Raw genomic sequence first — 13109 nt, 5'->3', positions numbered from 1 at the left:
TGTTCTTTTTCACTTAGCACGAAGAAGAACAAAGAACTTAGCACAAAGAAATAATTTATTTACTAAAAAGTTGTGAAAAGAAACCAATATCACTAGCAAAACACTGATAAAATCGGAGTAAATATAACGCGAAAGGTATAAATAAACAAATATTTTCACAATAATATTTTAAAATAATAAGAAAAACACAAAAAAATTGAGCAAAATAAAAACCCCTGGCGTTCAAAACAATCGATTAAAATAATCAATATTTCAAGTGGTTTGAGTGGTAGCCCTAATGACATCTGTCAACTGTCAGCTGAAAGTGATACCGATAAATCACTTAAAAGTATTTAAAAACTTTATAAAATATTTTGTGAGAACTTCAACAGATGGCAATGTATGTTCCGTTTTTGACAGATTGTCAATATGAGTTAAAACTGCGGAGTAATACGTCATCAAAAGTACTGACGAGATATCTCGTCTCTGGCAATACGGGCACTCCGCCATTTGCCGAGATATCTCGTCTCTGGCAACCATTGGGTTAAAAATGCCATGCCAAAAGGCGAAAAAACGGTAACATTTTTTTTAAATATGTTTTTAACAACAAAACACGATTTGTGAGATTCTAAAAATCAGTGTTTGATTTTAGCATTTAACATATAAATTATTTTTACATTTTAACATAACATAGACGAAGAAAAATATGGAAATCTGGGTATTTACAGGGCTTATGTCATAGGCTAGTTAAACGATCACTGTACAAACGTACAACCTTCGCCATTCTACTTATGATTGACAACCAAATTACTAGCCAGCTTTCACTATATGCATACATTAAGTTATACATACCTTTCGGTTTTATATCGTAGTCATACAGGAGAAAGTGACCAATTGCATTTTTTACAAAAACGTATTCATTGACTATTTGATATCTTACTAGCTTAATATTGCCCAGAAAAAAATCCCAAAGAATTTTATACTTGGAAGAATAGTATAATATATTTACTTGTTAAAAATGACTAACTGCATTGATGTTTATTTTCATGCCTTGCAAAAGTGATTTAATGGCCCTGCTGAACATTTTACGTTATGTTAGTTGGTCACATTCTCCTGTACGACTACGATATACGTAGACATTTCACGATTTCACGATCTATTTAAAGAACAATTATAAACATATTTAAAATATTTTTTTCAGAGACCCACCAAGCCACCTTGTGTGTCTTATCGGTGGAGTTCTTTTTAAATACGTTTTTTTATTGTTTTTATCCATTTTAACCTAATATATACACAAAAAGAGAGAAAAAGTTAATATAAACTATTTTGCAGCTTTCATAGAATTAACTCTTGATCATTTACCCATTCTTTTATTTTGCCTTTGTTCCATATTTGATTTGTTTGTGTAAGTCTCATACAAGTCTAGTTAAAAATTAAACTGTTCCTTTTATCTGATTGTCTTCGTCTGCATGCGTAACCTCATATTGAAATAAATATTATAAATCAACGTCATCCTAAAACCGTTATCTTGCCATCGCGCAGAAGATGAGTAAATAACTAAATCAAGTACTGTTGAAACAGGCAAAATATACATTTTAAACAGTTTAAACATGTGACGAGAACGAGTTCATGAAATGTGATATAAAATGTATCATATTACAATTATTAACACGTTTATCATATTTGTTATATGTATTAAATAATCGTTCAAGTGATTTATTGATAAAAGTTAATAATTTTCATCGAATACTCAAGATACTAAGGTAGGTAAGTCGAGATTTAATTACACAATCTTTGTTTTATAAACAAGGTGAGGTGCTTTGTTAAGTTCAATTCTGTGCCGAAAATTGGGGCTTATTGTACAGGTGGTACAACATTAATCACAGTATCAGAATATGTTATAATTTTTGCAAATGGCGACGTACGTCATTATTTTAAAAAAATTGACACTTGTAAACTTAGTGAGTTTTATTTTTATTATACACCACTAGTTTTGAAAACTTGCAGATGTTTTCATCTATAGGTGCAGTCGTAGTGTATAATAAAAATAAAACTCAATAAGTGGTTTATTACAAGTGCTTAATTTTTAAAAAATAATCAAAATGTCATTCCACAAAGTTAATGCCGAATCGATAAATAATAAAGCGTCGTACGTCTATTATATTTGACATTTGTGAATAAGACAGCTGCAGTAAACAAGTGGTCAAATTAGGAGTCGGAATAATTGGCAGGAATGAATGAGAATAGGCAAAAATAATGAATAGGTAAAGATTATTTGCGAAGACAGAATGGTGTGGCGTTGTATTCGTTATAATATTTATAAAACCTAACTTAACCTAACCTATCATTGCAGTGAAGTAGCGTGATGATTTTAGTGAGCTTCAACGTTTCATATAACACAGGATTTAAATATTTCCTGAAGCAATTTCAGCAAAATTTATATAATTACACGAAAATATATAATACAATGTCAAAAAAATTATAAACGAAATAAAGCATTATTTTTTTGACATCTCATCAAAGATAAAGAAGAATCTGGAAGTCTGGGTATTTACGGGGCTGACGACCGTCATAGGCTGGTTTAAGTGATCACCTTACACACGTGTAACATTCACCAATTCTACCCATTATTGATAATCACACTACTCAAATTCTTGGAAGTTCTACATTTATGAATTAATTTTGAAACATTGTTCTGGAATCACTAGAACTTCATTAGAGAGATCTATTGGTGAGATGAAAAGAAGCTTTTTATTGAGCAGAAAATCTTTTATCAGTGTGTGAAATCCGAATCGAACGTGTGTAATGTGATCACTTAAACAGCCTATGACGATCGTCAGCCCTGTAATTGCCCAGACTTCCATATTCTTCTTCATCATTGATGAGAAGCGAAAAATAACTCCTATAATCAGAGATAATCCAGATTTGTGAACAAGTATTTGGACACACTCACAATGTTGGGAATAAAACATATTTAAAAAAGAATTTTGTTTTAAGATAATAATTAATGTATTATTTTTCATCAAGGACAATTTTTTTATCTCTTAATGTTTTTAATACTTATTATAACATCTTGCATTATTTACACCTATAACTAGACTCTTTTCTTAGTTTTTTGCTAGTACACACAATACACTTCGCAGTCGGGGATGATTTTTTTCGGTCCGTGGTAGTTTTTCCAAAAAATGTCTTTCTGTAAGTCGCGATAGAAATTCTGCCTTCCGTTTTCTGCCATGAGAAGTACCGGGTTGTTCTTTTTCACTTAGCACGAAGAAGAACAAAGAACTTAGCACAAAGAAATAATTTATTTACTAAAAAGTTGTGAAAAGAAACCAATATCACTAGCAAAACACTGATAAAATCGGAGTAAATATAACGCGAAAGGTATAAATAAACAAATATTTTCACAATAATTTTTTTATCTCTTAATGTTTTTAATACTTATTATAACACAAATGTGGAATTGTTTAATTGGTTTTGTTTTTATTAATGTAACTATTTTTGTTAATATAATGTTATGTTTATTATTGTTAATGTAACTATTATTTATTATTTACTTTTTTAAATGTAAAACTGTACAGTTCCCGAACAAATAAAATAAAAATAAATAAATATCAGATGGAATAATATTAAGTACATCTGCTCCCGAAAATCCGATAACCGAGATGTCCTAATGACTTTTATCCTGGTGTCAAGTACGGTCGGAGTTACGGAACCATGTGGAACATCTCAAGAGTACACAATGACACACTAATACGTTCAGTACCTACACTAATACGTTCAACGTACAATGGTCTTACGTAGTTTCGCAGTTACTAAACAGTCCATTACAGTCACTCAAAGCGCTGGTTTCGTAAGCTGGACCACAGGCGAAAACAGTTGTGATCTACAACAATCTAACAATGGTATATTGTGGAATCGTTTATCTACATACGTATGCTTACCAAATCAACTACACGTCAGTACGAATATCCCATATAATATAATATAAGGTACGTCCAGATTAATTTCATTAATATAAGGTTATATTTTTAAAAAAATAAGAAAGCTGTGTTGAGATGGTTTGGACATAGGGAATGAGTGAGGAAAGAACGGTAATACAAATTTATAAGGCGAATGTTATTGAAAAAAGGAGCAGAGGGAGACCGAGAAAAACATGGCACGATCAGGTATGCCAAATACTTGAAAGTGGTCAGGTAAGGAGTCGTAATGATCGGCGGTTACGTATGAGGAGATGCATGAACGTGGAAGAGGCGAAGAATGTTTGCAAAGACAGAGTGGTGTGGCGTTCTATTCTCTCTGCCTACCCCTGCGAGGAAGTGGCGTGATGGTTAGTTAGTTAGGTTATATTTGTTCGAAGATTTTGAATTGGTACTTTTTTCCAACCGGTTTTAAAAAGCACCCTGATTGATATGTACCATGGTGGTTAAAAATATAGTTTTATTTTATAGCTTCTAGTATTTTCATTAACAATACAAAATTTATAATATATTATTACTATACCATAAAGAAAAATATATTTTTTTAATTGTTAAAAAGAAAATTTGTTGACAGGGTGAAGGAAAATTGTTAAAATACCCCCTCATAAAGAGGGTGGAAGAAAAATATAAACATATATCCCACTACCTAGTCCTCTCATTTTCCTCCGGGGTCTTTAACACACCTTTAATGACTTCTAGAGTACGCAGTGGGTTTATCACCTTCGTCGGTAGGCCTAGATTTTTTGGTATATCCTTATTTTTTTGGTAATACGTTGGTAATATATATATTTTTATTTATTTATTTATTACAGATAACTCCAAATCACAATGATGAACAGTACAGAACACAACAGGGGGATGAAGCTCGATTACCTGACATTCACGCTATACGATTATTTCTTTTTCGCGGGGATGCTTGTAATCTCAGCCCTTGTTGGAATATACTTTGGAGTTATTAAGAAACAAAACACAGCAAAAGATTACCTTCTGGGAGGAAAAAACATGGGAATTTTTCCAATTGCGACATCTTTAGCTGCCAGGTAAAAATTCTGATTACAGTACGTCAAAAAAACATTCCCAAAGCGCCCTATTGTCTTATATTTACGCACCACTTTTACCAACTTACTTTATTTTATTTCATTAGCTAGTTATATTTCTGCCGTAACATTTCTGAAAACGTTATGATTTGTTAAAATTTAAGCATTGTTAACTTTTTGGTTATGGTAATATAACACTCTACTTATCATTCATTATTCACTTTATGTAATACCACTGAATGATAAGGAGTGTCGACACCTAATAACATTAACAAGTCAATGTCGAATTAATAATTTATATACCAGTTAAAACAATTAAAATGATTTTTTATTATTTCTTTGATTACGTGGCATAAGTGGTACAAAAATATAATATGGGTGTGTCATTAGGGTGGTGTTTTATTTTAAAAACAAATATTTTATTTTACATTTCAATAAAAAATTATCAATATGACCAAAAAAAATATACTTATTTACATGCCACTTTTTTGAATCCCAGTTATTTTATTGTATTATTCAGTTATATTTCTGCCGTAACACTTTTGGGAATGCCAGCCGAAGTATATACTTATGGAACCCAGTATGCTGCAACTTGTCTTGGCAGTATATTTGCTAGCATCATCATTGGATTCGTTTTTCTACCAGGTAACATATTTTCGAGCATTATCTGAATCAATAATGACACATTTGACAGACTGTTGAACGCCAGTATCATACCAACATTTTTTTCCAGTTTTTTATGACCTTCAACTCACATCGAGTTACGAATATCTCGAAATGAGATTTTGCAAAAATGTCAGACACATGGCCTCCTTGATATTTCTAATAGATTGCGTGGTTACTGTTCCTATTGTAATGTGTGTTCCTGCTATGGCATTCAATCTAGGTAAGTGATGTTTCTAATAGATTACATAGTAACTGTTCTATTATTATGTGTGTTCCTGCTGTGGCAACCCACACATCGACTATGGCAACTCAAATCGAGTGAAATAGCGAGCTCCCTACACGAAGCCCGCAACGAACGGAAGCGAGCCCGTTACACTTCGTCGCCGCCCGTCCTCAGATCGACACGTACTTCAACTGTTCTCATATTAGAATCACGCGATTATTCTTAAGTATTTTCTTGATTGTAATTTGATAGAACTGAATAAATTTGTGTAAAAAGTAATCCGCTTTCATCTTGCTTCCCTTCTGATAAATTAAAGTGGTATCCAACTAGAAACCATACTGCTATGGCATTCTTTCTAAGCAAGTGATGTTTCTAATATATTACATAGTTACTGTTCTATTGTTATTTGTGTTCTGCTATGGCAATCGATCTAGGTAAGAGATGTTTCTAATAGATTACAATAAGCATTATTGATAAAACTAAGAAAGGTAACAAATTTATGAAACGAATGTAGTTGTTAATAAGAGTAGAAGACGATCGAGGAATAAGGTATTACCAAGATATTATCGAGGTATTACCAAGTATTTCAAATGTTTGAAAGTGGTCAAGTTTGAAGTCAAAATAATCGTCGGGTACGTATTAGGGGATGCATGAATATGGAAGAGAAAAACAACGTTTAATAATTGAAAGTATTTTTTATCATTACAGTTACTGGAATGGATATGAAATACATAACGCCAATTGTAAGCATCGTGTGTATCTTCTACACTACAATCGGAGGATTAAAAGCTGTAGTCTGGACAGACACAATCCAATTTATTACAATGAATGGTTCAATAGTTGTTGTACTTATTGTCGGCATTTATAACGGAGGAGGAGTTTCTAAAATATGGACAGTTTCTGATGAACAAGAGAGAATCGTTTTCTTTGAGTAGGTAATCAATAGTAATATTCAAATCAAGAAAGTAAATGACCAAAATACACGCCAAGAAAGAAATTGTTCGTTGAAAGATATGAAAAGTGTTGTTACTTTAAACCTAATAATTAAACGATTTTTGAAAACTTAGTACCTAATTAGAATATCATGAAATCGCATTGCTAAGTAAGCTTGCATTTGACATTTATGAACCTTGACTAGGATGGAAAAAACGTTATATCTTCAAAAAAATTAAAATGTCATAACCAGGAATGGAAATATGAAGGAGGAAAGAGGGGAGCTTTCAGTCAACTTTTGTTGCAGTTTCCTCTCCTAAAGTCTGTTTAAGAGCTTAGGCTCGTTTTACATTAAAGAAACAAATATTAAGATAATGATTGAATAAAAACTAAATGTGTAATGATTAAGTTTTTCATCTTTTTAGCATGGATTTAGACCCAACAAAACGTATAACATTTTGGACTGCTACTGTGGGGATGTGCTTTGGTTGGGTTTCTTCTATGGGAGTAAATCAACTGTGCATCCAAAGATTTCTATCCGTTCCAACAATGAAAGATGCCACAAAGTTTGTTCTTTTTTTTCTTTTACATGTTGTGTCTCAAAAGTCATGAAATGTATTTCACCTTTAGTGGTCAAAGCGTGTTTGAATTAGTTAAGTGAGGTGAGAAAGACCCTAAGGTTTACAACAGACTAAAATTCATTTTGCTGTGATCTAGTTTCAGCCATTTTTTTTTGTTCTCGAGGGTTAAAACTGCACTATTTTTTCATAGTATTGACAATTTCCAAGCAACTGTGACAATGATTCTGAGAGAGGTTCCTATCTTGATCATCTAGAAGGTGTACCGAGAATGGAGGAGTCTTTGGAAAAAAATATGTAGAAATTCATGGAAAGTTTTTTGAAGATTATCATCAATTTTAACCGGTATCGTAATTTTTTTTTTTAAATATACGAGTACAAAAATACAATATATTTCATGACTTTTGGTATACACCCCCTTTGCAATTATTGAATTCTTGTGGTTTTATTTTATAAGACTTTTTCCTTTCAGAGTTTTGTATATCTTCAGCGTTGCCATTGCTATAATCAAAGCAATGTGTCTCTTTTGCGGATTGATAATGTTCTCAAAATATCATGGGTGTGATCCACTGACTGCTGGAGTAATAACAAGATCTGATCAAGTAAATTTCAATGCATATTTATGTTAGTTTAAGTATTTATAACGTCTTTTGTTTTTAATCTACCTCTTTTTAAATTCCAGATACTACCATATTACCTTATGGATACTGCCCGAAATATCCCAGGTTTACCGGGCTTGTTTATGGCAGGTGTCTTCAGTGCCGCTCTAAGGTAATTAATTTCCATTGGTTTTTATAATTTCAAATCGTTAAATGTTTCGAAATATTCCTTTTGATAAAAGGTACAATCAGTCGGTACCTACCGCAAGATCTACGTATTTTTTATATCAATGTATATATTAACGCGTTATTTTTTTGTCTGCTAGTGATATGTTATTTCTTTCATTCTAATAAATGTGATATACTATGTAAGAGAGTGAGACAACTAGACTATTCGGCTTTCGTTTGATCCGATTTCTGACCTCGGATGGCGGTATTCAGTCGCTAACTGATGGCGCGTTGGGATAGACGCGTCACCTATGACTCAGTCGGCGGCTAGTTGGCATTTGCTACGACCTGCGTACTACGATTTCCATACAATTATGGACTATGGTTTTTGGTAACTCACTTTGGATTACGTGTAATTTTTAGATTATCAGTACGGAAAAGGTTAATGTACAAAATATTACAATAAATAGTGTTTTTTTTTGTTTCTATAAAGCATTACATTCATTATTTTAAACAATACCTTCATGCATTTTGTAGAATGTTGAATTGATTCCTTCATTAATTGATTTGTTTCGATTTCCACAGTTCAATGTCGTCTTTTCTCAACACCATTGCTGGACTAGTATATAAGGATTTCGTCTGCCCGTTCTTCCCAAATGTTGCTTCTGATTCCAACGCCAGCACCATAATGAAACTTGTGGTGGTCATTGTCGGAATCATGAGCATATTCATGGTGTCTTTGGTTGAAAAACTGGGAAGTATTTTACAGCTATTGATCAGCTTCAGCGGAATCACAAATGGAGCCATGTTGGGAACTTTCATGATGGGAATGCTTTTTTCAAGAGCGAATTCTAAGGTAAAAAATATATAATTACAAAATAACTACTATGTACTACCACCATAATGCCTTTTCTCTGCAGAGGTAGGTAGTGAAAATGAAATGCCACATTTATGTGTCTTAACATACACTCCTAGTTTCCTTCACATCCATAATATAGTCATACATACCCTTCTGTTATGTAGACTTTTAATATGACCAGATTTTAGATTCATATTGATCAGGACTTTTTTTGGCCCTCCTTTATTCGTTCTCCCATTCACATTTGCCAAATGTAGTTTTTTAGCCATTTTCAGGGAATCCATTCCCTCCATATCTCCAAACCACATTGATGAAATTTTATTAATCATTTCAACCATTCCTAATTCAGCCTTGCATCCTTTTCTAATATCTTCATTTTTAATTATATTATGCATTTATTTTCCACACGTCTGTCGGAAGAAACGCATTTCAACTGTGTTCACTCAGCTTTAATATTTCTTTTGACAATTTTTGCCAATTCCATGTTCCACTTTATGTATCAGTAGTAGCACTTCGCTGTGCTACCCATTATAAAACCATATCACACAAAAATACCCAATTTTGCGCATGAATCAATTTTAATCGAATTTAATAACTGCATTTTCCAGGGTACTATAATTGGAGCGTTTACTAGTGTCATATTTATGGCATGGGTACTTTATGGTAATTCGATGGCCATAAAGAGCGGAGCTATCACATATACCAGCAAACCGTTCTCCATGGATCAATGCGACTCCTCCATAAACATTACCAATACTTTCACGGCCGAGTGAGTTCTTGCTTTATATTTTATATTATTATCCCTCTCCCAGGAATAAATGTAAGTGGATTTCTCCTTTTCATCAAGTTTAATAGTTTAGTTAAAACTACAATAGGGCTGCACATCCACGTCTTTATGGGCCATAAAACAAACGTAAACAGGCCTGTCATATAAAAGAGTATATTCCTTCAATACACGTATTTATATCTTAGGATAAATTAAGATAAAATAAAATAAAATATGAAAGTTATTCTGATATCTTTATGTTTTGTATGCTGATATAAAAAAGGGTTCAGGAACAATATCAATTTTTATAGCGCTTCATTAAAAGTTTATGGATATCCATGTGGGTCAACGAATCACCCATAGAATATTTTGAATACATCCACTAAAGTTGGTCTACCTAATATCGATATAGTTTTCTACAAGGTATCTTATTTTTTTACAGTTACTAACCATACTCGTATAAGTACAAGAGAGTCGTTCAATTGCCCAGTGACTTGTATCTAAGCTTGTTAGAGCACGGGTATGCAACCCCGAATGTTTAACCATTGCTTTTTACCGCATTGAAACAATTCGGTGCCCTATACACCCTTTGGTTGTGAATAGGAGTCAAAAACGTAAATTCATTTCGTTGAATGTCAAATAAACAATCTATCGCAATATTTTCTAGCTTAATCCCATATAAGTCAATTTTATGCCTAACCTTACCTAACCAAACCTTACCTGACCTGACCTAACTCTCTCTTTTAGTTAGACGGAAGGCCTGTTGACGGCAGTCAATAGCTCGGTTTCTTCTAAGAAGTTTTACATGCTTTTCTCATAGCAATGAGCAAATGTTGAGAATGATTATTCCTCTGGTTTAAAATAATAATAAAATAACAACACAGTTTGAAATAAAAAATAAATTAACAGAAAATAGAAGAAGCACAAATCCATTTAATGAACTATAAACCTTGTACAAAATAAGCAAGATAAATAATAACAATCTCTTTATCATTCATCGTTTACTTTGTGTAATACCACTTAGAAAGTGACAACTAGTAAACTTTTCTAAGTTAACGATGAATGATAAGGAGAGTTGTATATAAAAAAGGTAAATTATAATTGCAACTCCCATCTAAAGACAAAAACTTCACCTTACCGAACCTAGCCTTACCAAACCTAACCTAACTCTACGTCACTGAAAATAACTTAAAGCAAATATCCAGTCTTTTGCTTACTTCTAAACTCAAATATGAGCTATGAACATCACAATGAATTGTGATACATGTTTTTAAAGAGCTAGCCCAATCCTTCTGTTTTTGCAACAACAGTCTCGGAAAGCTCTCAGAATATTAGTGTTAACTAATTTAATAGAAGGAAAATTCCGCACTGTAGGTTTTTGTGTGTGTGCTCCACTTTACGTATGCGCGCGCGGCTTCATACTGTTTTTGGGCGATTCCATTCGTAGTTGTTATTTGGAGTTGCTATGCATTGCACAATAAAAATAATATTTAGGAATTTTTAAATCATATTTCATAATCATATTTTTAAAATCATATCTTCATATGGTGTACGGAGTGTGTGGAAGTTTTTGGTAAGGGAATGTAATTAACTTTGAGTATTTTAATGTTTTAGAATTCAATAAACCCTGATGATAAGGTTCTAGTCGAAACCGGTTGGTTAAAGTGTACTTATAATAAAATAAAAAGTAGTTAAAATAACTAACTAACCATCACGCCGCTTCCCCGCAGGGGTAGGCAGAGAGAATAGAACGCCACACCAGAAAATATTCCTCGCCTCTTTCACGTTCATGCATCTCCTCAAACACACCCGCCGATTGTTTCGACTCCTAACCTGACCGCTTTCAAGTATTTCGCATACCTGATCGTGCCAAGTTTTTGAAAAAAGAGGCAGAGGAAGACGGAGAAAAACTTAACAAGATCAGGTATGCCAAATACTTGAGAGCGGTCAGGTTAATAGTCAAATTAATCGGCGGGTATGGATGTAATGTTAACTAATTTAATTAAATTCATGTTTTTTAGGCATAACGACAGTGGACTTGATGATGTGTTATTCGTGCACAAAGTTTCCTTCATGTGGTACTCTCTCCTTGGTACTCTGACCGTATTAGTGGTCGGACTACCAGTCAGTTACTTGACTAAGCCTCTCGACTCGTCGAGAGAAAAGTTGGAGTACTTCAGTCCAGTCGTCAGAAGATTTTTGCCAAAGAGAATCAGAGACCAAGAGAAGAAACCAGCCGAACAAGATGCAAAGTATGAAGAACTAGACCTCATAATGCAGACTCTCAAAGAAACTATTGAAGACAAATGATTCGTCTAAAATGTTAAAGATAAAAAAATCTGATAAATTAGTCCATAATGGGATTTGTTTTATACGTGTATATTTTGTAATTTTATTATGTCATTTATGTACTTTGGTAGGTTGTGTGATGTAGTTGGGTCGAGTCGCGGGTTCAATTCCTGCCAATCGAAAAATTAATTCAAGAAACATTTGTTTTCAATAAGTCAGGGTATTTGTTAAATATTTTGTCACATATGTAAATAAAAAAATCTAAATGTGACGAAAATGTTTCCTTCGATTCTCCAAATTTTAGCTATTACGCATAAATTATTAAGCAGACCAATGTAACCTTACTACTGAATGTTTACTAAAGCACCAAATATAACATCAAAATATCTTATATCGCTCACTCCTTTCAAGAACGTCATAAATCAAAAAACTTGATTTTTCAGGAGCACGTTTTTAAAGTTTAAACATAAAACACAATGTATTAAAAATAAATATCAAGCCACTTATTGAACTTTTTATTGTGCAACTGATCTCTTTAGGCAAAACCTGATTTTTTTTCCCATTTGAAAAATATTTATTTTAATTACAAAAATAATTAAACAAAACATTTTCTTCAAAATGTAAAAACAACACTTTCTGCCCTATAGCTGGTAAATATTAAGTTAAAAATATGCCGCTTTTGCTGGGATATAGTACATTTTCTGGGCATTCTGAAAACTTGCACAGCTAAAAATTGACGATTTTTTTATTTATGACGTTCTTGAAAGAAGTGAGCGATATATGCAAAGATGCAAACACACATAAATATACAAGTAAAAAATACCTTTAAGTGAAATCTGAAAAGACTTAGATTCCAACCCAATACTTGATATGCGTTCTATGGAGTTGTACATATAATACTATGCTCTTTACGTATATTGTATGGAAATTATTCAGGAATGAATATTCGAAATGTTCCAGGTTTGACCACAAGATGTCACCGTGCAACTATAGTTGTTCTAGAGAAACTATGGTTATGTCATAAACATATCG

The 13109-nt window shown here is 32.7% G+C and overlaps 1 protein-coding gene across 2 annotated transcripts; it reads left to right on the top strand.

The window, feature by feature from the left end:
- Positions 1-1559: 1559 nt before the first annotated feature.
- On the top strand, positions 1560-12682 carry LOC148306931 (sodium-coupled monocarboxylate transporter 2-like). 2 transcript variants are annotated; one of them, XM_088264196.1, is made up of 11 exons: positions 1560-1742; positions 4772-4999; positions 5517-5641; positions 5730-5882; positions 6594-6816; positions 7244-7384; positions 7869-7998; positions 8079-8167; positions 8749-9019; positions 9631-9791; positions 11810-12682. In XM_088264196.1, exons 2-11 carry the CDS (start codon positions 4788-4790, stop codon positions 12096-12098), a joined length of 1794 nt encoding a protein of 597 aa, XP_088120322.1. In that variant the 5' UTR covers positions 1560-1742; positions 4772-4787; the 3' UTR covers positions 12099-12682. The 2 variants fall into 2 exon arrangements, with proteins under 2 accessions (XP_088120322.1, XP_088120320.1); XM_088264194.1 differs by lacking the exon at positions 1560-1742 and adding an exon at positions 3838-3971 and having other exon boundaries at positions 11810-12249.
- Positions 12683-13109: the final 427 nt, after the last annotated feature.

The sequence above is a fragment of the Brachycentrus maculatus genome, unplaced genomic scaffold, assembly GCF_059751285.1.
Source record: "Brachycentrus maculatus isolate JH-2025_06_01 unplaced genomic scaffold, ASM5975128v1 h1tg000220l, whole genome shotgun sequence".
NCBI lineage: Eukaryota > Metazoa > Arthropoda > Insecta > Trichoptera > Brachycentridae > Brachycentrus > Brachycentrus maculatus.
This window is presented reverse-complemented; position numbering and strand designations above follow the sequence as displayed.